This window comes from Hypanus sabinus, chromosome 1 (assembly GCF_030144855.1).
Source record: "Hypanus sabinus isolate sHypSab1 chromosome 1, sHypSab1.hap1, whole genome shotgun sequence".
Lineage (NCBI taxonomy): Eukaryota > Metazoa > Chordata > Chondrichthyes > Myliobatiformes > Dasyatidae > Hypanus > Hypanus sabinus.
Genome location: NC_082706.1, coordinates 110,660,193 through 110,683,471, shown reverse-complemented (window position 1 = coordinate 110,683,471; position 23,279 = coordinate 110,660,193). Strand labels below are relative to the sequence as shown.

Here is a 23,279-nt window from a genome sequence, read left to right as displayed (position 1 = left end):
CCCTTTCATCCCTGTGGATGCTACTCGCTGCAGTGCGGTGCTGGGAGGAGTGTTCTGGCTGTTGGATGGGGTGTAAGTCAAACCTCAAGTTGATAGCTTTGTCGTGAATGGTGTGGGGCTTTTTTTTAAGCGTTTGTCAGCCCCACTCACAGGCTTAAAAAACTTCTAGGAAAAATTCCTGGTTTGCCTCGTTTCACTTTACAATAGCTCGTTTTTTTCATGCTACAGTTTCCCTCGTGAATTACTTTGAAATGTATTAAGTATTGCACAATCATGCATTATTTAAAAATAAAATATGACTTGGTTGGAGACGGAAGAAAAAGGGTTTTACTGGAAACAGGAAGCAGTGGGCTGGAGGTTGTCAGAATGTGCGTCAATTTCGCAGTAAGGCTTTTTTTTCCGCTGGGTGGCGAAAGCAAGGAGTGCGAGCGAGGGGGGGGAGACTGAGGACTGAGTCACTTCAGTCGGAGCCAGTCAGTGGCGAGGCGAGAGCTGTAACTCCATCCCCTCGCAGCTCCTCCTCACTCGGTCCCCGTCAGGAGCAGCGGCGGCAGCGCTACCGCCTCGGCAGCGATTACAACAACCGGCGAAGCTGCGGCTCCTCGGCGCCGCCAGAAGCTCCAGCCTCTTTCCCCCCTCCCCACCTTCCCTTCCCTCTCAATCCCGTCAAGGTTCAGGGACCACCAACTCTCAGTGCCCTTCTTCACCCTCCCCCAGTTACCCTGAAACCACAGCCACATCTACCCAAAATGAGAACATAAAGCCACTATTTATATAAAAAGCCTCAGCCTACCATTTTAAAATTATATTTTCAAAGTCCCTGTCTTCTATTTCCCTTCAAATTAATGGTGGTTATCGAGCCCTGAAAATTCTCAAGAGGTAAGTTTCTTTCGCTTATGTTATAAGATTTAATAGAATTTCTGGTATGCAATCTGCCTGGCGGAGTTAGATAGTCCACTTGGATGGTATGTATGAGCATTACTTGTCAAATATGGTGTTACAGTTTGCTTTAATGTGAAATAGCTGTGGAATGAGTGCATATTTATATCTTCAAATGTCTGCATATCTGTTTCTTAAAAATAACATTTATTTGTGTCGGGAACACAGTGAATGTAATTTTGTTCTTGTTCCAAAAAGTGCTTATTCAGTAGGTTCAGACTGTTCCTGCGAGTTGCTAGACAGAAAAAATGTTGCCTTAGTAACCTGGAGTAGTAGGATGTCTGAGTTTATGCTGAGTGAAAGTACTGCACAGTATAGCAGAATTATATGCCCATACCCTCACTGCTACCAGCGTTTCATTTCATACACGTTGGAGTGGATTTAATTTTACACACATGCATTGTCCTGATGACATTTTACTGAAAAGATCAGTGATTACTTTCAGCAATGCACATAATGTGGCCTCCTCAATTGGAAATGCATATTTTGAAGAATATATTGAATAAATTATATTGTTAATATGCTGTATTTCAGTAGTGTACATTTTCTTGTCAATTGAAAATGAGGCCTCTTGCTTCTCAAGTAATTAGTAAACAATAGTGATCATCTGATCTCTAACTAGGTACTCTGATCATTTTTCCAATAGTATCGTCACAGACATGCTTCTGATTGTGTAAGTTATGTGTTTTCTGCCTGTGTAATGCAGAGGTATTTGAAAGGTTGACTTCAAAGACGTTAATTAAGCTGCCTCAGTCAACAGTGATGGGAGATAATGATCAGTCTTGAAGAGACTAAGTTCCATGCTGTGTCTGCTCTTATGGCTGAATCAGTTCCACTGTGCAAATTAACAAATCACTGTGATTTTTTTTCTCTCTGTCTCTTGAGTTCTCTTTTGCAGATTGGCTGGCTTGTTCTTTTTTACTCTTGCAAATTTTTCTTTCCCCAAATACCCTAATCCACATCCAATACCATTTTGTTGTCTCAATCCCACATCCTTTAAAGATTTTTTTTATTGAGATGAGTTTGTTGTTTATTGTTATAGAGGGAGGTTTGATTGTCATACAGCAAAGAAGTAAGCTTCTGCACATCTTAAATTCACCTGCACAAAATTAAAGTTTTCCCAATTTGTCTTCTTGATTAGCTCAGTCACGCAAAAAATAAAAGTAGGAAATAATTAATGCACTTTTCAGTTATAATTTTTTTAAAGAATAGCCCTTGATGTCTGGCTGAGGAAGTGAGGACTCTGAAATTAGAGGGAAGAGGAGGTTTACAGAGGCTTCAATAAAAAGATTTTGAAGCAAAATAGAGATTCAGGAAGAGTTCCAGAGTTTTGAAACAATTGCAATGGACTTTGTCACTAATGAAATGAGAGGTATGTAACTGATGAAGAAAGAGTTGGATGTGGTCCATGGATTTCAAAAAAAAAATTGGACACCTTTGGAGTTCAATTTGCCTTGTAGTTTTAAAGTTGCCTTTGATACTTCCATTGTGGAAGTTGTGTGGAAGACTTTTGCTGCACAATTAGAAATCTTTTCTTGAATTGAATTGAAAATTACAGCAACTCTCCCAAGAGTTGAAATTCCTGGGAGAAAAGTTTGTGTTCTGAAGTAACCTGACAAATCTTACCAACTCAGATCTGATTAGAGATTGCCTCAACTGGCCATGTTTAAGCCTATGAAGATGTGAATCTCAGTTGCATTCTTCCTTTCCACCCCCTCTTCCTTCTCGGACTCTTTCCTGGATTGTCTCTTTGGAATCACCCCTACTGTTCTTCATTAATACCTAGGCCCCATACCCACAAGTGCTCTTGTTGACCCTTTGTAAAATGAAATCCTCCTCCAGCATTGGTGGTTTCCTGTGTTGCTTATTCATATGTGTATGTGTCTTTCCTTCTGCCTGTGTGAAGCATTTTCGTTTTTCAGGCTGCTGGACTTGGTGTGGTTTCTGGTAGTGCTTGGTGTCAGTAGCATTTCAGCAGAGTGACGGATGCACGTTTATTGAGACTGACTTCAGATGTAATCTGTTCTAAATATAGTAAAATAAATGAACTGGGAAAGTATTTGCCCTTAAATATAGGGTAGTGGGTAGAACTCATGGTAGTTCTGAGATATGTTTGTGGCACCTTGTGAGAAACAGCTGTAATTACAGTTTGGCCTGACTAAATAATTAATCAGCAGTAGAACATGATAGTTATTAATCCCAAGAGCACTGTTCAATCTGTTTCAGTAGAGATACTGTGCATTCCTCAAACACCCTCCCACTCCTTTACTCTCCACCCAGCTCCTCCTTGCTTCTTGAATACCCTCTTCTTACAATCTCCATTGCACTTTTATTTAAAAAAAGAAGCAATTCGGTTTCCTTCTAAATTTGGCCTTTTTCCTTCTCATTTGGCACACACAGCTGGAGCGAGGAGGGTAGAAAGGAACTGAGGTCTCGTGCTGGTTGGTTCGAAGCCAGCTGCTTTAACAAGAGAGTCGTTTTGTTGTGCAGTAGGGACGAAAGTGTGCAGATTTTTTGGCAGAGATGGAGGGGAGGAAATCTGCTGACCATAACAATGGGAGGCGTAACATAAAGTTTCCTTTTAATTGCCTTTCACATTCTCTTCTGTAGCTATCTGTGTTCATTTTTTTTTGAAATTCATTAGAGTTTGGATCAAGCTATTGGCTGCTTATTCTGGAATCTCATCACATTTTTTTCAGAGGTTGTATGACATTCTAGCTGAACATTGTGTAACTTGCTACCATTTTCCTGTTTAAGCTGTCCTTTTGCAGTAAGATGGTAAAGAAAATAGGAACTTTTTAATAAGTGGTCTGGTGGTAATGTAATCCCACTAATGGTCCAGTGAACATAATTTATGGATGGACATACTTTATCCATTTTATTTTAAATGCAAGTTAAAAAGCCTGGAAATTAAAGTGATTGAGGGGAAGTTATCTGATAGTTTTGAAAACCCAAACATGGCTTAGTTAAAAGTCATCTATTGTCCTAGCCCACCTGGACTGCATACAATTCCAGGACCTATACTAAAGTTGACTCCAAACAGCTTTAAGAAACTGGCATTATGTGACAGGATTGACATTATATAAGAGCAGCCCACTAATGATTAAAGATTACTTGCCAGTGGAAGGGAGCCACTATGAGCACAGTTTCTGAGGTACAAGAAAGCTTTATATAAAGTAAGCACTTCTGGCTTTGTGAAGCACTGCTTTTAATTTGCTTTATAAATAAACATTAGGATGCATTTGGAGGGATCATGTCCCCCAATCTACTAGAATTCATCTGAGAGAGCCTGATTAACTTGAAAGCTGTGAGTCTAAGATATCTGTAGATGTACATTATTGTCCATATAGTCCACAATTTCTTTTATTTCAATATTTATTAATGCACGAAATTCAAAGTCAGAAAAACTATCCAAAGTGTTTCTGCGTTACATTAAATTCTTAAGGGGCTGAATCCTGGTGCTCCCCACTTTGTGTGGCTCAGCATCTCACAGAAGTGTTCAGAGAATTCTTACTTTTTTAAATTGCAATGTAGTTCTTGTATTGTGCATCATTTGCAGTTTTATTAAAACCACAGCGAATTTCCCAACCACTTCAGGTTTATGGTTCTGTAAATACGTTTACAGTAATTGAACATTTTGCCCTTGGCATGGTATGTTTGCAAGCCACTATGCTTTTCCCATTGTGTTCTTTTGAATGAAAAATGTATGGTGGGTGCCATAAAGGCAGGTGATTTATGAAGCTATTTGAAGGTGGTAAACTATGAAGTTAATCATCTGACATACAGATTTTTTTTGTTTTTCTCTCTCCAGTAGTATCTTTCTCTACTACTTGAGAATCTTCTTTCAGATTGGCATTTATTTTTCTGACGCACGGTGCAGGTGCACATGGTGTAAAACCTATCGTTCCTTTTGACCAATGATTTCAGTTAGGAGACCTGACAGCAAATGTATCAATGTCTGGCTGTGAGCTTCCATATGCACGGAGAAACAGGTTTATCTGCTTATATAGCCACACCTTCAGAAAGCTTCTGCAGCTGATAGAGTTTCAAAAAAGTGGAGCTGACCCTTCTGGACACCATGTTCAAATAAATACTTCTTAAGTTCCAATGTCTGATTAGACACTTGGGACACTAAAATGCCTTTGTAGATGAGAAACTTGTTCTCTGCCCTTCTAGCATGATGTAATTGACTGTGATGTTGTAATCCTTTCACTGTCGTACTGCCCTGTGCAATTAACGAACCAAGTATAATTCTAATGTTAAAGATGATAAAATCTGTAGATCCTGGAAATCCAAGCAACACACACAAATTGCTGGAGGAACTCACAGGCCAGGCAGCCTCTATGGAAAAGAGTCAACAGTTTTGGGCGGAGATCCTTCATCAGGACTAAGTTCCTCCAGCATTTTCTGTGTGTTGCCATAATTCTAATGTTAGACAGTTTGCAGGTTTCCTTTCTTGTCATAAATGTAAAGGTTTGGTTTCACATTTACAAATACATCTGATGGCAGGGGCAGGTCCTCATTAACTACTTCACTTTTTTTCTAAGTGCATTTGTTGGCAGTTTCTACCCCCTACTTGCATGCAGCTCATTTAAAGTGTATTTCTCAGTAGCTTTGTGCTTGTACTGTTTTCAGTGTAGTTTCTCCTGAGGCGTTTCTTCATAAGAACAAATTAAAGTGATAGAAATATTAAGACAGATGAGCAAGTGCTGGTTAAAGAGAGAGGTTTTAATTGGAGGTTGGGCTGAGAAGAGAAACTCCAAATCATAGGAGCCAGGCAGATGACAGTTTCAAGTGTGAAAAGGAGAGATGAATAGAATGTGTACTGTATTATGGATCAGTTTCTTAATCGCTTTTCAGGATGGTAATCTGATGACTTTATTGCCCGATTAAATGAGAATTCCCTTTTTAAGGTTCTTTGTTTTCAAATCTTCCCACTCTGCTACCAATTCCCAACTCTAGCCTCTAGAAAATATAAACATCAGCAGAAGACATTAAAAGTTTCCAACAACCTGCTTCTAATGAAGCATGAAGGGAGAAATAAAGGGAAATGTAAAGCTGTGCATCTTTATATAAACATTTTCATAAGGATGTGAAATTTTGTATTTGAGGGGAACAGGTTTACTTTGGGGCAGAACAGAATCTTATGTAAACAGCAATTGATCTACTTATTGGATTTGACCCTGTAGTCTAATGAATCCTGCTTGTTGAGGGTGCTACACAAGCAGGAATCTGTCCATGGCAAATTGCGTCAAGGAAAGAAGGGATGGGAAAATGAGGGGGATGGAGAATCACATAAACTCAACTTGATTTATGCTTAACTATACAAGCTTGCAGTCTTGATTTGAGCTGCAGCTCATCTGAGGCACTACTCAAACAGAAGTAGCTTTCTGAATTTCAGTCGGGATATTAATGCAAATTATCAAAACCAAACAGGTGTTGCCTGAGCATTGGATAGAATCAGGTGGGGGAAAATACAGAAATGTGCATTAGCAGCTAAAAAAGATGGAAGTTTTAATTGTAATAATGCTGTTTAAAGGCCTTGTGTTTATGGGATGGGGCGGTAAGGTATTGGGAGAGAAGGCAAAAAGAACTATTCTAAAGTGTGCTGTCACTGAGATGGGGTGCAAGTGGGTTTGTTACAAGGAATGGTTAGATCTGAAGAGTGGGAAGGGTTGCTCTGTACTGCTCCCCATACACTCTGCCCCAGTAGAGGCAGGATTTTCACTTATTTACTTCCAATGTAGTTGGCATTTATGTTGATAGCACTTGGTATGGAAACCACGATGTATTTTAGAACTCGGTTAACTTCAGGCACTGTCATTTAGAATCCCAAGATTCATTACTGTTTTGGACACTTGTGCAAGCAGATTTTCTTGACACTTCACATTGGGTTAGAGTTAATCAATTTTCTTTCCAATAAACTTCATAATCCAGTCATTTGTGAGGAGAGGTTTCTGTTGCAGCCAGATGTTCTGTCTGCACATATGTGATGCCCCTGAGCTGATTAGTTTCAAGAGCAGGTTCCTTCAGGCTTTTGTTACACCTGCCCATTTTCATGAATAAGCAGTCACAGTAAAAGTTGAGGGGGTCCCATAGAAAAATGTACACTTCTAGTGTAATAAGAAGAAAGCAGGAAAAGCGTCACTCAGCTGCAGATACTGGAAATCTGAAGCAACACACCAGAACTGAGCGCTGAGTTTTGGATGATGGTGCTAGAAGTGACTCCAAGGCTGGATGTGGCCTTCTCCTGTTTTCCACCACCTGACATATTCCACACAGAACTGTACCTTGCTTTTCACCAGAACTGCTGATACTCAAAGCTGAAGTGGCTCCCTAAACTTAAAAAAAAAGTGGGACAATGATCTCATTGGTGGAGCTGCCCAGAGATGGTCTTTAAATCATTTTTCTTCTTGATGAATTGATTTTTAAGGCCCACCCCATAGACTTTAACTACATAATCTAGCTAATGTTCAGTGCAGTGCTTGAGGTTTTGGCAGAGGAGTTGTCTGAAGCAACTTTACACCAGGACATTGTTTGACTGTTGCTGGCTAAATGTGCAAGGAAATTGGCACAAGTTTTTGGTTTAACTATTAAAAAAAGATCTGTAAGTCGTCTATCTGATTGGTTGTATTTGGGATCTCTCTGTGCCATTTAGTGTTTGTTTACGTAGTTATGGATGGTTTCAAGACGCTAATTGGTTGTGCTGTGAGATATCTTGAGGATGTGATGCAGTTCATTATAAAAGCCAGTGCTCTTGCTGGAGCAGAAGTAGATCCCAGTTGGCCGTGGCTTTTTAAAAGCTGTACTGCTTTGTAATCTCCCTTGCTGGTGCCACCTCCCCCTCAATACAAAGGAAATTTCAAACCCATCTGGGTGCAATACTTGTAATACAGTGTTCCAGGCTGAGTGGGAGTTGCAGAGCCAACAGAAAATTCCTGTGGGTTCTCTCTGTTCCACTGTTTATTTTTACTAAAACAGACTGTTTAAATGGAGCCAAGGAACAGAATGTTCTTTGGCAGTCGAGTCAGGGTAGAAAGCAATTTTTTTGTCCAGTATTTACTCTGTTAAAGATATTGCTATTTATTCCACCAGGGGGCGGTGTCTATGAAATAATTTATTCTGCTGATTTTGTAACTTGAGTTCTGAATTTAAACTGGGAAGCCTTCAGTTTTTTAAAAAAAGAGTTTAAGCTTTGCACATAGAAAATATGTTTTAGTATTTCAGTAATTATTGAGTAGTATTGTAAACATATTGTTTCATTAAGTATTCTTTGTTTACGGAATTCTTCACAGGGTATATGTAAAAGTACGTGAATGGTATATGTCATCATGCCACCATGTCATTCGTGTGCATCTCACTAAAGAAATGAAGTGTACGTGCTTTCTCTGCTTTCTGTGTGTTCCTTTTAATTATTTTTATGTTTTGGAGTTACAAAACAGAAAATTGTGTATAGTTCTGGTAGCCAGTTATTTTCCACAGTGAGGTACCTATATGCCACAAGCTATAGAATCTGAAGCAAGAGACTCCATCTGTTTTGGATTAAAGCCAGGAAGGAAAAGACTGACTGCCAACATTACCAGAGGGAATTGCCCTATCCCAGTTGTAACTTAGTGTCAAATAAAACATGAAAATGTTAGCATTTCTTTGAGAGGGAAAGTGATACTCTGGAAAAAATATCCTATAGATAGGTCTATGTTTTACTTTGATGCTCTGTCTTGCCTCCTGACTCCTAAGGTATTCTCTGTATAGAACACGAGCAATGATTTAAATGCTTTAGGTTATTAGAAGGGTAGTGTCTTGTATTAAAATAGAGCAACAAATCCCATAGCAGGAAGCCTTGTAGTACAGTTAACATTTTAGTACCATCTTCCACTTCTCTTCAGTGATGAAAGAAATAGTGATGTCATCAGCAACCATTCACCTTAATTCTGCTTACTGACAGTAATTTTGGTTTCCACCAAAACTATTTGGATTATTCTATTTTTCCATCATTGATTCTGACATAGAGTTGAAGAACAGGGAACAGGAAAGACTAACAGCGCAAGTCAGCGTTTAACCAAGTACAGCACCAAGGGGCTTAATGGTAAAACTACTCTGGTGGTCAGTTTCACAATGCAGCAGTTGTAATCAAAGCCCATCATCAGTGCTGGTACAGCCAGTGTACTTTCAGGACAGCATCCTTGTTCCAAGCAGTGGTTCATTAATTTTCTCTGCATCATAAAGTTTAAAAATGGTGCTGCTTATTACTGATTTACAATTCTATACTGAATTTGTGATTCCTCTGACAGTGAGCATTCTCATGTTTGACCTCCTTAAAATTCAGATTTGGGCTGATAAATGGCAGGCCGAGTTTCCACCAAATTAGCCAAGCAGTGAATGTCTTTCAGCAAGACAGCTCTCCACTGTTTCTACCTGTCCTTCACCAGTGCAGTCCCGCACTGATGCTCCTGTACATTTTGTTGGTACTTTTGAAGGAGCTCTCTTCCAATGAAGGATTGACGTAAGGCTCAATCAGCTATATCAATGGGATGCAGCTTTCTTTAGCAGGTTGACATACTTCCCCTGGTCATGACAAATGTTTATCCAACAACACAACCTTTCTTTAAAGTGGAAAATGACTGCTGTTTGGTCACTTCCTCACTGTATTGCATGTCAAAATTATCTGCCGTGTCACGGTAAAGAAGTTTTTCTGATACACTATTCAAAATATCAGTTTGATGTTGGCTCAGCATCCCACTGCCTATTGCTTTCCAACTTTTTTTTAAAAAGAGGTTGGTAGTATTGTCTTAGTGTGAGGTTATTATTCGGTTAATTAATCCTTGATGTTGTACATTAACTCATTCCAATACATTTGTATCAATTCTGAGAAATTAAGATGAAAACCATATCTTGTAAATCCTGTAAAAGCAGTGGATTCCAACTAATTGGGGTACCTGCTTATTTGGGACAACTCTTAAAGAACAAAAACTAATCAAGAAAATTGCCAGGATTTCCTTCATTTACTATGCTGCTTAATTGGGGCAGGAGGCTGTTGCTGAACAGGTTCTAACTAGCTTAAGTAGCACGCACTTGAGTGGCCGTTAGATGCTATACCGTGCTTAGAGTCCCAGTTTTTAATAGTATCATTTGTGTGTAGTTTATTAAAAATAGTGAAAATGAAACAATTTTACTACTTCAAGTTAAAAGTTAGGATCTACGAGGAACTGGAAGATATCAACAGTCATCGTGAATGTTACAATGAAATTAAAGATTTGGAGGATACAATGGTGATAGCATTGTATGAAGGCAGTCCAGATCTGCTGTAGGTGTTTGTTCTGATTTTGTTAATTGTGTATGCTGGATGAATTCTTCCATCAATAACTATTGGGAACTAATACACTTTTTGGAATAATACTATTGTACTACTGGTAGTATTTTAATTTGTTCTATGTTTCAGCTAAACACACAATTTGATATGCAGTTTGTCTTGGCTTTTAAGGAACACCAGTGCAGTGGTCAGTGTTGTGCAGAAAGAGTTGGGGAGCATTACCAGGGAAGATTTGGAACATGGACTGCTCCAGTTATCCAATACAGCTGGGGCCCATGTGGGTGCCCATGGCTACCCCTTGAGTTTGGAGAGAGTGGGAGGAGCCAAAGGAGGAATTGTTGAGGGTGAGGACCAATTTTCCAGATGGAGGAGGGGAACTGGTTGGGTCTTGTCAAGAAAGGCAAAAGTGTCTCAGAATTGGACATACATGGTGAAAACGAAGCATTCAGGCCCAGGGAATTGAAAGTTGTTGAGGAAATCAGGAGCATGAGAAGTGTGGATGTAGGTGAGAAGGGACTGAAGTAAGGTGGGGAGGGGGTGCTAGAATAGAGTTGTGGTATGAAGACACAAGTTCAGTGGGGCAGGAGCAGGTAGAGACAATAGGCCTACCAGCACAGTTAGGTTTGTGCATCTTGGATAGGAGGTAGAAATGAGCAGTGCAAGGTAAAGGAGCTATGAGTGTGGTGACAGTGGATGGAAGATCTCCAGAATCGATGAGGTTAGTGATGAGTGGGAGACAGTGGGTTGATGGTCCAGAGTGGTCTGTGTTGCTGCCTGATCCTCGCAAGATAAAGGTTGCTCTGCCACACTACAACAGCGCCCCCTTTTGTCTGCAGGTTTGATGGTAAGGTTGGGATTGGTACAAGAAACACAAAATTGAAACTGCTCAATCTCTCTACTCGTACATCCACATCTGGTGTACAGTCTTTGCATTCCATGTGGGAGAGAAATTTTGAGTTGACAGCAGATTTTGCAGTATCAGTTTTGCCCTGTAATTGCTTTTTATAAAATATGGATGCCCCAAAAATTGCAGACTCGTTTATCCAGATCTTTATGGTTTAATATTCTGATATTGTGTTTGCATTAAGGCACAACGATGAGGCAGATCACCCTGTTCAGTCTAGTCCTGTCTTTGTGACTGTGGAACCTGGCCAGCTGTTTGAGTGCAATTAACTCCCAGGTACTTTTGTAAAACACCAAAGCAGCACCGTTCACAGACTGCTAATCACGTGCTCATACCGTATCTGTAATGACTGATCAGTGACAGTGAATTTTCCCGGTTGTCCCAGCCCTTGCGTTGCCAGGCAACAGCAAAGGCGGCCAGTAGCTGCATGATAACACGTATTGGAATAGTTCTGAGTATTTTGTCTGGCATTCCTAAGTGGGACGTCTATAACCAGTCAAGCACAAAATTCTAGTGATTAACCATTCTCACTGCCAGTGACAAATCAACTACAATGGTGGAGGAAAAGAATTATATTTGAAAAAAGTGCCTTTCACTACCAATACTCGACTGAATATTTTACAGTCAATAAGGTCCTTTTGAAATATGATCACTGTTGCAATGTTGGCAATATAGGCAGCTAATTGTGTACAGAGTGTTCCCATAAATAGAAATGTGATTTTAAAAACTGGATTATGTTCAATAGGATTGGTTTGGGGGTTAAATATTATTCAGGACACTTGTCTAATGCTAAGTAGGCAGTTTAATCTTTTTCCATATTTCCTCATGTTTTAGGAGGTTATCTTGACCTTTCCAGCTCACAGTGCACTCACATTTCCCAATAATACTCTCCATAGCTTCACGGACAGTTTCCAGTATCCACTTAACCCATATACAGGCTCAGGAACAGGCAGCGTTATGGAGGGATATTGACCATTGCAGGCAGAAGGGACCCTTTGGCCTGGCGCCAACATCACAGGCCACAGGGCCTGTCCCTGTTCAGTGAACCAACCCACAGGCTTGTGAGAGGAAGTTGGAGCGGCTGCAGGGGTGGAGGGGGAGCGGTGTCTATGTGTGTTGGGGGTTGAGGAGTGGGGCAGCCCCCCCCCCAGTGATACTGAGGACGATTCAGTCTGGATTGCTGGCCCTGTGAGGTTGCAGCAAACCCCTGCCAAGTCACTACTGCTTGAACCCACATTTTAAGAGTGCTACCAGTCAGCCAAAGTATATTGTTAGGTCACCATACACATATTAAATAGGTGTGGAACAGTCTGCACTATTTCCACCTAAACTGAACAAGATATTAACTTGTGTTTTTTTTTGCCTAACCAAATGGATCCTGTTCTGAACAATTATTAATATTGTACAATTTCCAGTGATGATTGTAATGGACGTAAGAGAAGGGTGTCTTAGTTTTTGCATTGTATCAATGCACTCATTGTTCCATAGAGCAGGTCGTAATTAACACTGTTGAGAACAGGCATCACTGTTGTCCAAAGTCGTGTGACATCAAAGTCAAATTCCCCAAGTGTTCATGTCCCATAGTTTTATCAGGCACACTTCCAAGATGCGTAAGCCACTGACCAAGTTTCCTCAGGATCCCCTCTTAGGCCTCAGAATTGCCACTTGCTCCATAAGGAGGAAAATTGTCTCTTGGCTTTGCCACAGCATAAGTACTGACTGGTGTGAATGATCCTGAGATTAGTGTGTGCAAAGCATATGATACATTGGTGCAGCTTTGTCTCCTGACATTCTCACTCAATGAGCCACTTCAGAAGTCTATTAATAATCTTAAGATCATTGACTTTCAAAGGAATATCATGTGTTTCATGAATATTGTGACATTCATATCACACTTTTATCACAGCTCCCACTGAACACTTGCGGAGTCCTTTTCTCTCTGCCGTGATCGTCACATCATCAGTAGGCTCCTGTTTAATTTTGCTCGAGTTAAATTTTGTCACGTACACAGGGAATGAGTCATAATGAGCTCTTGCAGTAATAGCTGAGATGTGTTCCATCGACAGGCATTTCCACCCACATACTTGATACAAAGTTCGCAGAATCACTGTGGTGGAGGGAATACAAATCATCTGGTTACGAGTGTACTCTACTGAGTTGTGTAGTAAATTCCGGTCCCACAGTGACTCTTGAATAAACTGTTGTTGATGTGTACTTACTCTCAGATTACTCTGTGCACATTCAAGTTCCTGTAAAGTCCAGTATATGTTTCCATGATATGACTTGGTACACTGCTAAACCTTCAACTTTGGATCAAATCTAACACTTTCCTATCTTAACAGCACTGAAAAAATTTTCAGCATATAGACTACAATATTTTAAGGAATTATTCCTTCCAGCTATGAAGCTACAGGTCTGTAATTTAGCTGAAATCAGTAAATCTGATTAAATGTATGCTGATATCAAGAAGAGAAGGTGATTGTGGAAAGGCTGAGTGAGTGAGGCTGCACGCCCCCCTGGCTTGGCCTGACTTCATTACATGATTAACTGTCCATATGCTTTGAAGAAGGAAATGCATGCAGCAAAAACTCATAGCCTCAGACTTCCCACCCCTATCTTTGTGAGACACATCAATGCAACAACCTGATGCCAAGAGAACTCAGACCTCAAAAAGCAGGCGGTTTAATTCTTGATTTATTCCTGGTCATTACTAAAGAACTGATGGTGTAATTAATATAGATTGTAACAGAAAGATTGTGTGTATAAGATGTTGAGCAGCATTGATCGTGTGGATAGTCAGAGGCTTTCTCCCAGGGCCGGAATGGCTAGCATGAGAGGACACAGTTTTAAGGTGCTTGGAAGTAGATACAGAGGAGATGTCAGGGGTAAGTGTTTTTACGCAGAGAGTGGTGAGTGTGTGGAATTGAATGCCGGCAATGGTGGTGGAGGCAGATGCGATAGGGTCTTTTAAGAGACTCCTGGATCGGTATGGAGCTCAGAAATATAAAGGGCTGTAGGTAACCCTAGGTAATTTCTAAGGTAAGGACATGTTCGGCACAGCTTTGTGGGCCGAAAGGCCTGTGTTGTGTTGTAGGTTTTCTAGGTCTCTCTAAATATTGAGTAATATTGCAATTGGCTGGGAGCTGAAGTGAGATTCTATTTCTATTTAGTAACATCTTTACAATGGTGTTTTGCAAAGGTATCCTCTGAACCTTTAGCCTGGCTGATATTTATCTGCCAAATGCATCATGTTATCTGGCTTTTCTTTATAGGACATTGCTGTGTGTAAATGAGATGCAGCATTCCATTGCTACAAAAATTTCAGAATACTTGGCGAGGAAAACTCACTGCCACATCCAAAACCATTAACAAAAAAGCTAAAAAAGAACACACACATTCCCTGTGACTTGATGCCTGAAGAGAGAACAAAAATCACAGATGTGGTCCATGACTGATCTCCATGGTTAGAACACTGGAGCTGTTTTCACCATCTTTTTGACTGATAGTCTTAAAATAAGTTTGTGAACATTTCCCATTCTTACAAGGAGGGAACAGTTAGATCAATCAATGTACCCCACCCACTGCTCCTCTAATTTCAGCTTCCCCATCTGACTATAGAACATGGGACTTCGTGGCTGTACCTAAGCTCCTTACTCAGCTATCAGGCAAATTAGGGGATGTAAACGAAAAGGTTAAAATGTAATTTTTCTTATGTTAGGATTGAGGAATTTGCTGAATAATATTGAAATCTAATGGCATGTTGTCAATAGGAATTTTCTTTCTTCAAATAAATAGCATCTTGCCAGAATATGTAGGCATTTTAAAATTAATCTTGGGTATAATATTACTGCTGGATTTTTGCTTTCTTCGGCCTTCAAGATAAATGGGCCTGTATAAAATCTGATCCTCTTGTCCCATGTCCATTCTAACCTGTGTAAAATACCTCAGCTCCCTCGTGACAACACTTTTTTATTCATTTGCGGCCATGAACACCATTGGTGAAGCTGCAATTAATGCCCATGCCTTGCTTCCCTGTCAGCTCATCATCTTTCAAAGTAGTGATTTGATATCATTAAGTGGCTTGCTGTGACGAGTTTTTCCAGGATTGAAGTTGTGTGGACAGGACTAGGTAGACTGGCACCTTTTCTTCCCTAAAAGTAATAGGTCAGTCAATCGATTGGAATATAATCAGTGTGGTAGCTTTGATTTCACTTTTTGAATGATACCATGTTTTCATCTCCAGGTATTTTATAAAATGCACTTTATTAAACTTCCTTTTGTGGAACTTGAACAGACGATGTTTGGGTTATTAGTTCTGACCATTGGCATTGCATAACCAATGAATTTTGTTGAATGAGGAGGCTTATTCAACAGTGAAAACAAAATGAGAACTTGCCTCCAGTGTTCAATTCACTTCCCCACCCATTTTTCATTCACAATTTAAAGGCACAAATTGCTAAATGTCAGTGTCTCTCAAAGAGCTGTTATTAAATATACAAAAAATCATTGAATTCAGATCATAAGTCTCAAGCTACAAATGAGACACTTTGGAGTCTTTAGAAAGGTTATTCTTAAATGAAAATTTTGCGGAAGCATGTGAATTGTGAAAATAATTTAAGTGCATTTTTCTTTTCTTGATATTCTTTTAAGCAGAAGTGTGACCAAACCAAATTTTGCCATGAGTGGACTTCTGAAACGAAAGTTTGAAGAAGTGGAGGGTGATCCTTGTTGCTCCTCATCATCTCCTTCATCAACCTCCAACTCCCCGTCTTCTTCATCTTCCTCCACAACTTCTTGCTCTTTGTCCTCCTGGGACTCTGACGATGACAGCTGTTGTGGTGAAACATGGGCCTCTAGACATACATCAACACCTTTTACCCGTAAGTATTGAAATAAATTCTTAATCATCATTAGGGAGCTCATTGCAGGGTACTGTGGAGTCCAGGATACAACTTTTTCTTGAGTTTAGCTCTTCTTGGGATCTTACAAAACTGAGCTGTTTACATCTCTACTTTTCTCCTCTAGTGTCATAATATGACTAATTGTTGAAATTATTTCCTGCCCCATTTCAACCTTGATTTGTGGCATTAAGTAACTTTAAAAAATGTTAAAATTCATCAAGGGCCTAAACTGAATGAAGAGAAACTGCTCCTGTTGCTAAAAGGGCTGAGTACCAGAATATGTAGATATATCATTGACAAAAGAACCAAGGATGACACTAAAATCATCCTTGTGAATATTTATGATCTAAAGTTTGTTGTCTCACAGAGTGAGGTAGATGCAATCATGGCTTGCAGATTGGAAGTGGACAACTACCTTACAGGTGAATAAAATACAAAACAAAGAGGAAAGCCAATAAATGGGACTGACTGTGGTCTTGTACAACGTTCAGCACAAGCTTCATGATTTTGTACAGTTAGATATTATGATTCCCATTCTTTATTGTTCTTCACTGTTCACTGAGCATTGAGGCCAAGGCCTGATGTGCTGATACAAGACTTTCAGGTTTTATTGTTTAAAACCCGCTTTCTGAAAAATACTGATAGTATCACTCTCACTTTAAATGGTGGGAATTTGTGCTGTGAATCATTCTTGCTTCCTTCCCATTATGAAGGTGTATGCTATCATATCCAAGTTTAGATATTCATCATGGCAATTAATCCCTGGAACTAAATTGACAATTTGGCAGTCGATTAGTAGGGAGTAGAAAAAACTGCATAGTTGATTTAAGCAGGAGAAACATGAGGGTGCACTCAATGTGAGGTGTGCTAAACGTGGGAATGTGTACAGGTCCTTCCCAACTCACAAACACCTGACTTGCATCCAGCCAGGACCTACAAAACGAGCTTCGGGAGTACACCGGGATGGATTTGCTGTCCTCTGAGGCTGCAGGAATCTCCTGCTACATGTGGACTATATTCATGGCACATTTCCAATGTGCAAACTAAGGTTATGAACTCTGTTGTAACTTGGTGGATCTGTACATGCCCTGTGAAGTGGTGATCTGAGGATTCTCTGTGTACTTTATTGTGCAAAACCATGTTGTGTTATTGCCACAGGAAAAAAAAGCATTTGTGCAATAGCACAATGAGCCTTGAGCCTAATATTCTGCTTAAGATAGCACTGAGATGTGTAAATTTGTCTTCAATATGCAGCATGGCATATGAGTGCCTTAAAAAATGAGAAACCTGTCAGGAAATATAATTGCAGTTAGCCCCTTGTTCAGCATTAACATGTGCCGAGGCTCCACACATCCAGTTTCCTATTTTTCACATTGGTACTTTTTTTTTGGGGGGGCGGGGGAAGAAAAATGTTGAAATCACTTTTTTTTATTATGTTGATTTTTGGTTTTCATTCATTTTTTTTTTGTTTCTTGCCCTGGGTTTATATAGGAGATTTATTTATTCTTTATTATCCTAGTGAACTACCATCATTTGTAGAGGATCAACAAGCAACGATACTGGAAGTACAATCTCACAGATAGTGAGCAGCTTCTGATATGAAGCACAGTTATAGTATTTATTGGACACCCCTCCTCTTCTTCTCTCTCCCCCCCCCCCCCCCCATACTGATGCTTAAGTTCATTGTCAAGTTTAACAGTTAAGGAGACAGGAAAAAGCTGCATGCCTTTGAGGGGAATAATTTTCCAATTTGGCCTCAGTGATAGCATTCTTGCCAAGTGTCTGTAAGACACCGGTTCAAGTACCCCTCCAGAGAAGAGTATATTATTCAGGCTGATTGATGGATCAGAGCAGTACTCTGGATGTGTGATGCTATCAGAAATGGCAGCTGACACAAGACAACAGACCCATTTCCCTTCAAGGGCTGACATAAGATGCTGCAGGTATTTTAGAGATTTCATTTCCAGATTTCTGCCTAACATTGTCTCTTGGCCAGCAGCAATAAAAAAAGTCACTCAGCCCAGGGGTTCCCAACCTGGAGTCCACAGAGCCCTCGGCTAATGATAGGGGTCTATGGCAGAAAGAAAAGGCTGGGAAACACCTGATCTAGCAAATTATTATGTAGTGATCTTACTTAACAGCGATAGTCCAGTTTGTTCCCTTACATTGTACCAGGGATCATGATTCAACTGCAATTTGAGTTTATATCTTCCCATACACTAAATAAAGGTACATTTCTTCTTGTATTGCAATCTGATGGACAATGAAACTCTTATTAATGTTGTGTCTTTTTCCACTTTTTTGTTGCAGCTATGCCCATCCTGAAGAAAGCTAAACGCACCAGAAAGAACCACGTCCAGTTTGACCGTGTCGTTGTGTTTTATTTTGCACGATGTCAGGGGTTCACCAGTGTTCCAAGCCAAGGTGGCTGCACCCTGGGCATGGCCAACAAGCACAGCTCGTGCAGGCAGTACACACTGGCAGAGTTTGCCAAAGAACAGGAGCATGTTCGCACCGAGAAAATCAAGGAACTCTTGAAAGAACAGAAGCTGAATTCACTAAAGCTGCAGGTACAAGAAGTTAAGATTTTGTAAGAGGGTTCGCAATGGATAAGTTTGGAATTACTATCGAGAGGTTGTGTACTTTCAATTCCCAATGGCATATTCACTTAATGTCTTTCCTCCATCTTGTGTTTAGAAATTCTGATAGGAATTACATCAGGGCTGAAACTAGTCACAAAGTGCTGAGTGGAAGCAGAGTGTGGAGCTTTGGAATTTGTTTCTAAGCACATGGCTCAATGCACAAGCAGGCCCCATGCTATCAGGGTCGGGGTCACCATTTCGCAATTGCATTCCTAGAAAAATGGTCCATTTCTTTTTTCATATAACTCAAAGCCATATCATCTGAGCATGCATTTCAGTTGAAGTAAAATAAATCTTGTTTATTTTTCACACAAATTCTGCAAAAGGAAATTTTGTTCTGTATCTCACTTTTTTTTTCCTGGGTTTATGATTCTATAAAGTGCAAGTTTCCTTAATCTAAAGGGTCACAATGCAGGTGTGGCATGTACTCAGTCCCCTGCACTGTATCAGTCATAACGTAGCACGATAAGAACACTGTTATAAAATAACAGAAGTTTTCTTTCTTGCATGTGCCAGTTGACTAAGAATGGTACCACTGACTCTGAAGAGGCTGATCGGCTCACTGTTGATGACATTTCGGATGATGATATCGATGTTGGCGAGCTGGAGCTAGACAGCAGCTTCTTTCCACAGCCGTACCCAGCCAAGAAACGGCATTCAATGCTAAAAGCAGCTGGAGTAAAGAAGATTGACCGTGAGGAAAAGCGGGAGCTGAATGCAATCAGGATGTCACGTGAGGACTGTGGTTGTGACTGCAAAGGTTTCTGTGAGCCAGAGGCGTGCAGCTGTAGCCTGGCTGGAATTAAGTGCCAAGTAAGTTAGTGGCAGGTTGTAGCTGCTCAACTTGTACTATAGAATCCTGTGTGTTTACTCATGTGGCATTACTGTTTGGTTACCTCCAGTAGAATTACCAATCTTCAACAGCTGTTTTAAGTCTTCCTTTGAATGTTTCATCTATTTTTAAATCAAAGCTGAAAACTATTGACTCTGGCTGTGATGGCAACCAAATTGCTTGTTCTGACTCAGTGTCTGTCTCTTGGCCTGTCACAATGTTCCTCTTGTATCTCAATCTCTGACTGTCTGCATCTCTGAAAAGAAGCTCAACTCTAATTTAACATGGGGGGGGGGGCATCACCATTATGTCCCTAGAATTATTTTTGTTGAATGCATCCATCAATATCTGGCCTTCAAGAAAGAATGGTATTGTTTTTCTCTATCATTCCCAGTAGATTCAGACTGCTTGCTCAGCAAGCTTGTTGGCTCCAGAGGGGGGAAAAAACCTATTTGAGCTTTCCTACCCTTGCTATGAAACTAGAATCTTAATTACACAGTTGTAAATGGGAATCAGTGCTTGTAAAACAGGCACTGATTTCATAGTAACTCTTACAATTTGTAAATCCTAAATTACAGGCTAGGGTCAGCTGCACTTCCAACAATTAAGTCATAAATAAAATTAAATGGACCGTGATACTGTAGATTTATCAACGTACAGTACATAGTCTCTCCTGTTGATGTCTGGCATATTTTATCGAACTGCAGACCAGTCTCGCTGTTCCAGATCTGAAATGTTTAATTTTGTGGATTCAGATTTAAAAAATAGACATCTCTGGTGTTTACTGAATAATATGACTTGCAATAGCAACTCTTTATTTTAATAGTTTAATAAATCTGTTTTACTATATGTTGCTTAAGGATTTTTTTCATTATCACTGTAAGTAGCAAATGTGTCCATTGATTTGAACTTAAACTGCATAGCAATTATAGCTGTGCCAAAGACTGCACCAATGTGTATCTCATCATGCCCCTGAAATATTTTCAGACTCTTTACACAATGACTTGAAGATTGATTACCTGAGTAAATTTGTACACAACAAATACCTACAAGATGTAGTAAGGTACAGTTGCCCTTGAGGTGCTTTAGATTAGCTGTAGAGCTAATAAATTGTTGGGATGCGCAGAAGAGATTTGCTGTCTTATCTCTATTTCTATGCAGACTTATTTTGGCCAGATCAATCTAAGTGAATATTGTTCAGAAAGTGCAACTCCTATGGAGCTATAAGATCTATTAAAGACACATTAAATTTTAAGGTCTACTGCAAAGTGCTCATTGCCTCACAGTGCAGTACTAAAATGTCAGCTTTGATCTTATTCAATCCTTATATAATGTTTTTGATTTTTGAAATGGACATGAGTGCTACAAAGCAAGCTAGTGACATAAATCCTGGGATTGAAAATCGGATTTTTTTAAAAAAAACTTCCTGGCCCTCTGCAGTTCAAAACCCATTTTGACAAACAAGCAAGCCATGATGTTGACTATTCTAACTTTGTTGAGAACAATGAAAAGCTTATTAAGTTAGACAATTCTTTATTAACTATTTACAGCTTACTCAGAATGCAGGAAGCAACAGAGGCAGAAACTGGAGTTTTGCTGTGGTTCAAAGTCCATATAGTGACTTGGCTGAGTAAGGGCACTATTTATGATGTGGAATTTTGTATTTTCACTCCCTAATCCAGATTCCCAAGGATAACCCAGTGCAAAGTTGATAGTACTTAATGGATGTGTTGCCTACGTGTCCAACACTGAAACAGTGCTCCTCCTATTTGGATGAGTCTGCTTTGTGACACTATTTTTGAAAGAGTAAAGAATTCTGCTTTGGCCAACATGGTACAGCAAAAACAAAGTAGCTGGTTTAAAACAGAAAATGCTAGAAACACTCAGCTGGTCTGGCATTGTCTATAAAGAGAGAAAAAGAGTCAGCATTTTTAGGATCATGACCTTCAATTAACTGCTTCTTTCTTCAAAGATGCAGCATGGTTTTCTGAAAGTTATTGTTTCATATTTCAAACACTGCAGTCTAGATTAACTGTTCATTTTTTAACTTGTGCTTGTGTGGATTTTCTCATTGCAAACAAATTTCATTTTCTTGCAAAATAACTAACAGCCATTCGTGGGTAGATGTTATGTACATGCTTTCATTGGGAAGACGAACATAAGAGCTTTGCCTATTAATTTAAGTGAAATACTTATAAGCAGGTCTCTTAAAAGATTGATAGCTTTAGAGTAATACGATATAGCTGAGTGTCTATCTTGGTTACTCAAAAGACCAGTAAGTAATCAAATAGGTTGGAGGGAAACTGATGCACAGGCCAGACATGGTATAGATGAGATCTTTCCTTCCCTAATGGACATTAAATCAAACAGTTGGAGTTGTACACTGTGATGTTTTTGCTCATTTTTTTAATGATGCCATTTTTTCCACAATTTGTTTTAAACTGAGTCCAGGTTGTTAAATTACCATTTGAACTTGGTCCCCCTGTGTTATTGATCCCGTAAAGACTCAGCACACTACCATTACCACAGTAACATCTAATAGTTTTGTATGGGTTAAAGTTTTTTCCTGAGTTTGAAGTCACCATAGATTGTGGACCTCTGCCCCGTCGTTATAAATGAACAAATCAATTGTCCACAGTAAGGAGGATAGCCTGAATTTCTTTACCATCTGTATTGTAAGAGGGCAAAGTAATGAGATTACGTCGTGCACTAAGCTATATTTTCATTCCCTATAATTCACTGCTTCCAATCCTAAATTGCAACAAAAGTCATAATGAGTCATTGAAAATGATTACTTCAAACCTCAATTTTTACTCCAGGTATCCCAAAAAAAACCTGTTGCTATATTTTAGTGTGTCATACAGAGAAGTAGTGGCAACATCTTTTCATGCTTTTTCTTTACAGACTCTACTTTTCCATTCTTACCTTCCAGGAGCATGAATATAAACATAGAAGCTGGTAGTAGGAGTATGGATAGGTTATCCATTTCATGAGCCTGCTCTGCCATTTACATGATCATGGTTGGTTTGATCTTGGTGTTAGTTCCCCTGGCCTGATTCCCCCAATTTCTCTGTAGTCCAGAAATGTAGTCCCTCCCTCCAGCCCACCCCCGCCACTGAATTGCTCCAACAGATGCTTGTTGCTTCGGATTCCAGTATCACAAGTTTCTTGTGTGTCCAAAAATATTATCTTGAATATTGCAGAGATCTCTGTGATAGAGAATTCTAAAATGTCTTAAATCTACCAAAATGGGGGGAGGATGGTGGAGGCTCTTCACCTCTGTGACATTGATGTAATTTCTCCCACCAGAGGAAACTTCCTCAGCACAAACTCTGGTCAGGCACTCATCAAAATCCTTTGTCTTTCAACGAGATCACTCTGCTTACCCAGGTGCAGAGTTTCAGTCTACCTCAGTCTTTCCGTAAAAGACAGCCTTCAGCCCAGGAATCAAATCCCTAGCAAACATTGTCTGCACCATCTACAGAGAGATTATGTCCTTCCCTTATTTAAAGAAACTAAACCAAAATGCTGGGTTCAAGGTTTGCTTTCACCAAAATTGTAGCAAGAACCTCCTAACTTTAGCTAGATCCTATTGAGGATCTAACTTTATACTGCACCCTTCTGGAAATAAGGACCAATATTTATATTCCTCATTGTTTTCTTTACCTCTCTGTTGCCTTCCTATGTAACAACAGATTTGTTAAATTATTGGCTTTATTTAGATAACTATTCGTGGTCCCTTCAAATGTCT

General features: G+C 39.7%; 1 protein-coding gene across 3 annotated transcripts in view; it reads left to right on the top strand.

Moving 5' to 3' along the window:
• The first annotated feature begins 435 nt into the window (after positions 1-435).
• csrnp1b (cysteine-serine-rich nuclear protein 1b) overlaps positions 436-23,279 on the top strand; it is a 28,419-nt gene continuing 5,575 nt past the window's right edge. Inside the window, exons 1-4 of one of the 3 annotated variants that reach the window (XM_059974456.1) lie at positions 436-879; positions 15,804-16,033; positions 18,365-18,624; positions 19,213-19,509. In XM_059974456.1, coding sequence (XP_059830439.1) covers positions 15,832-16,033; positions 18,365-18,624; positions 19,213-19,509 — 759 coding nt within the window. In that variant the 5' untranslated portion in view covers positions 436-879; positions 15,804-15,831. Of the gene's footprint in view, positions 880-11,409; positions 11,430-15,803; positions 16,034-18,364; positions 18,625-19,212; positions 19,510-23,279 lie in introns of those variants that run through there. The other 2 variants (XM_059974449.1, XM_059974463.1) reach the window with 2 other exon arrangements.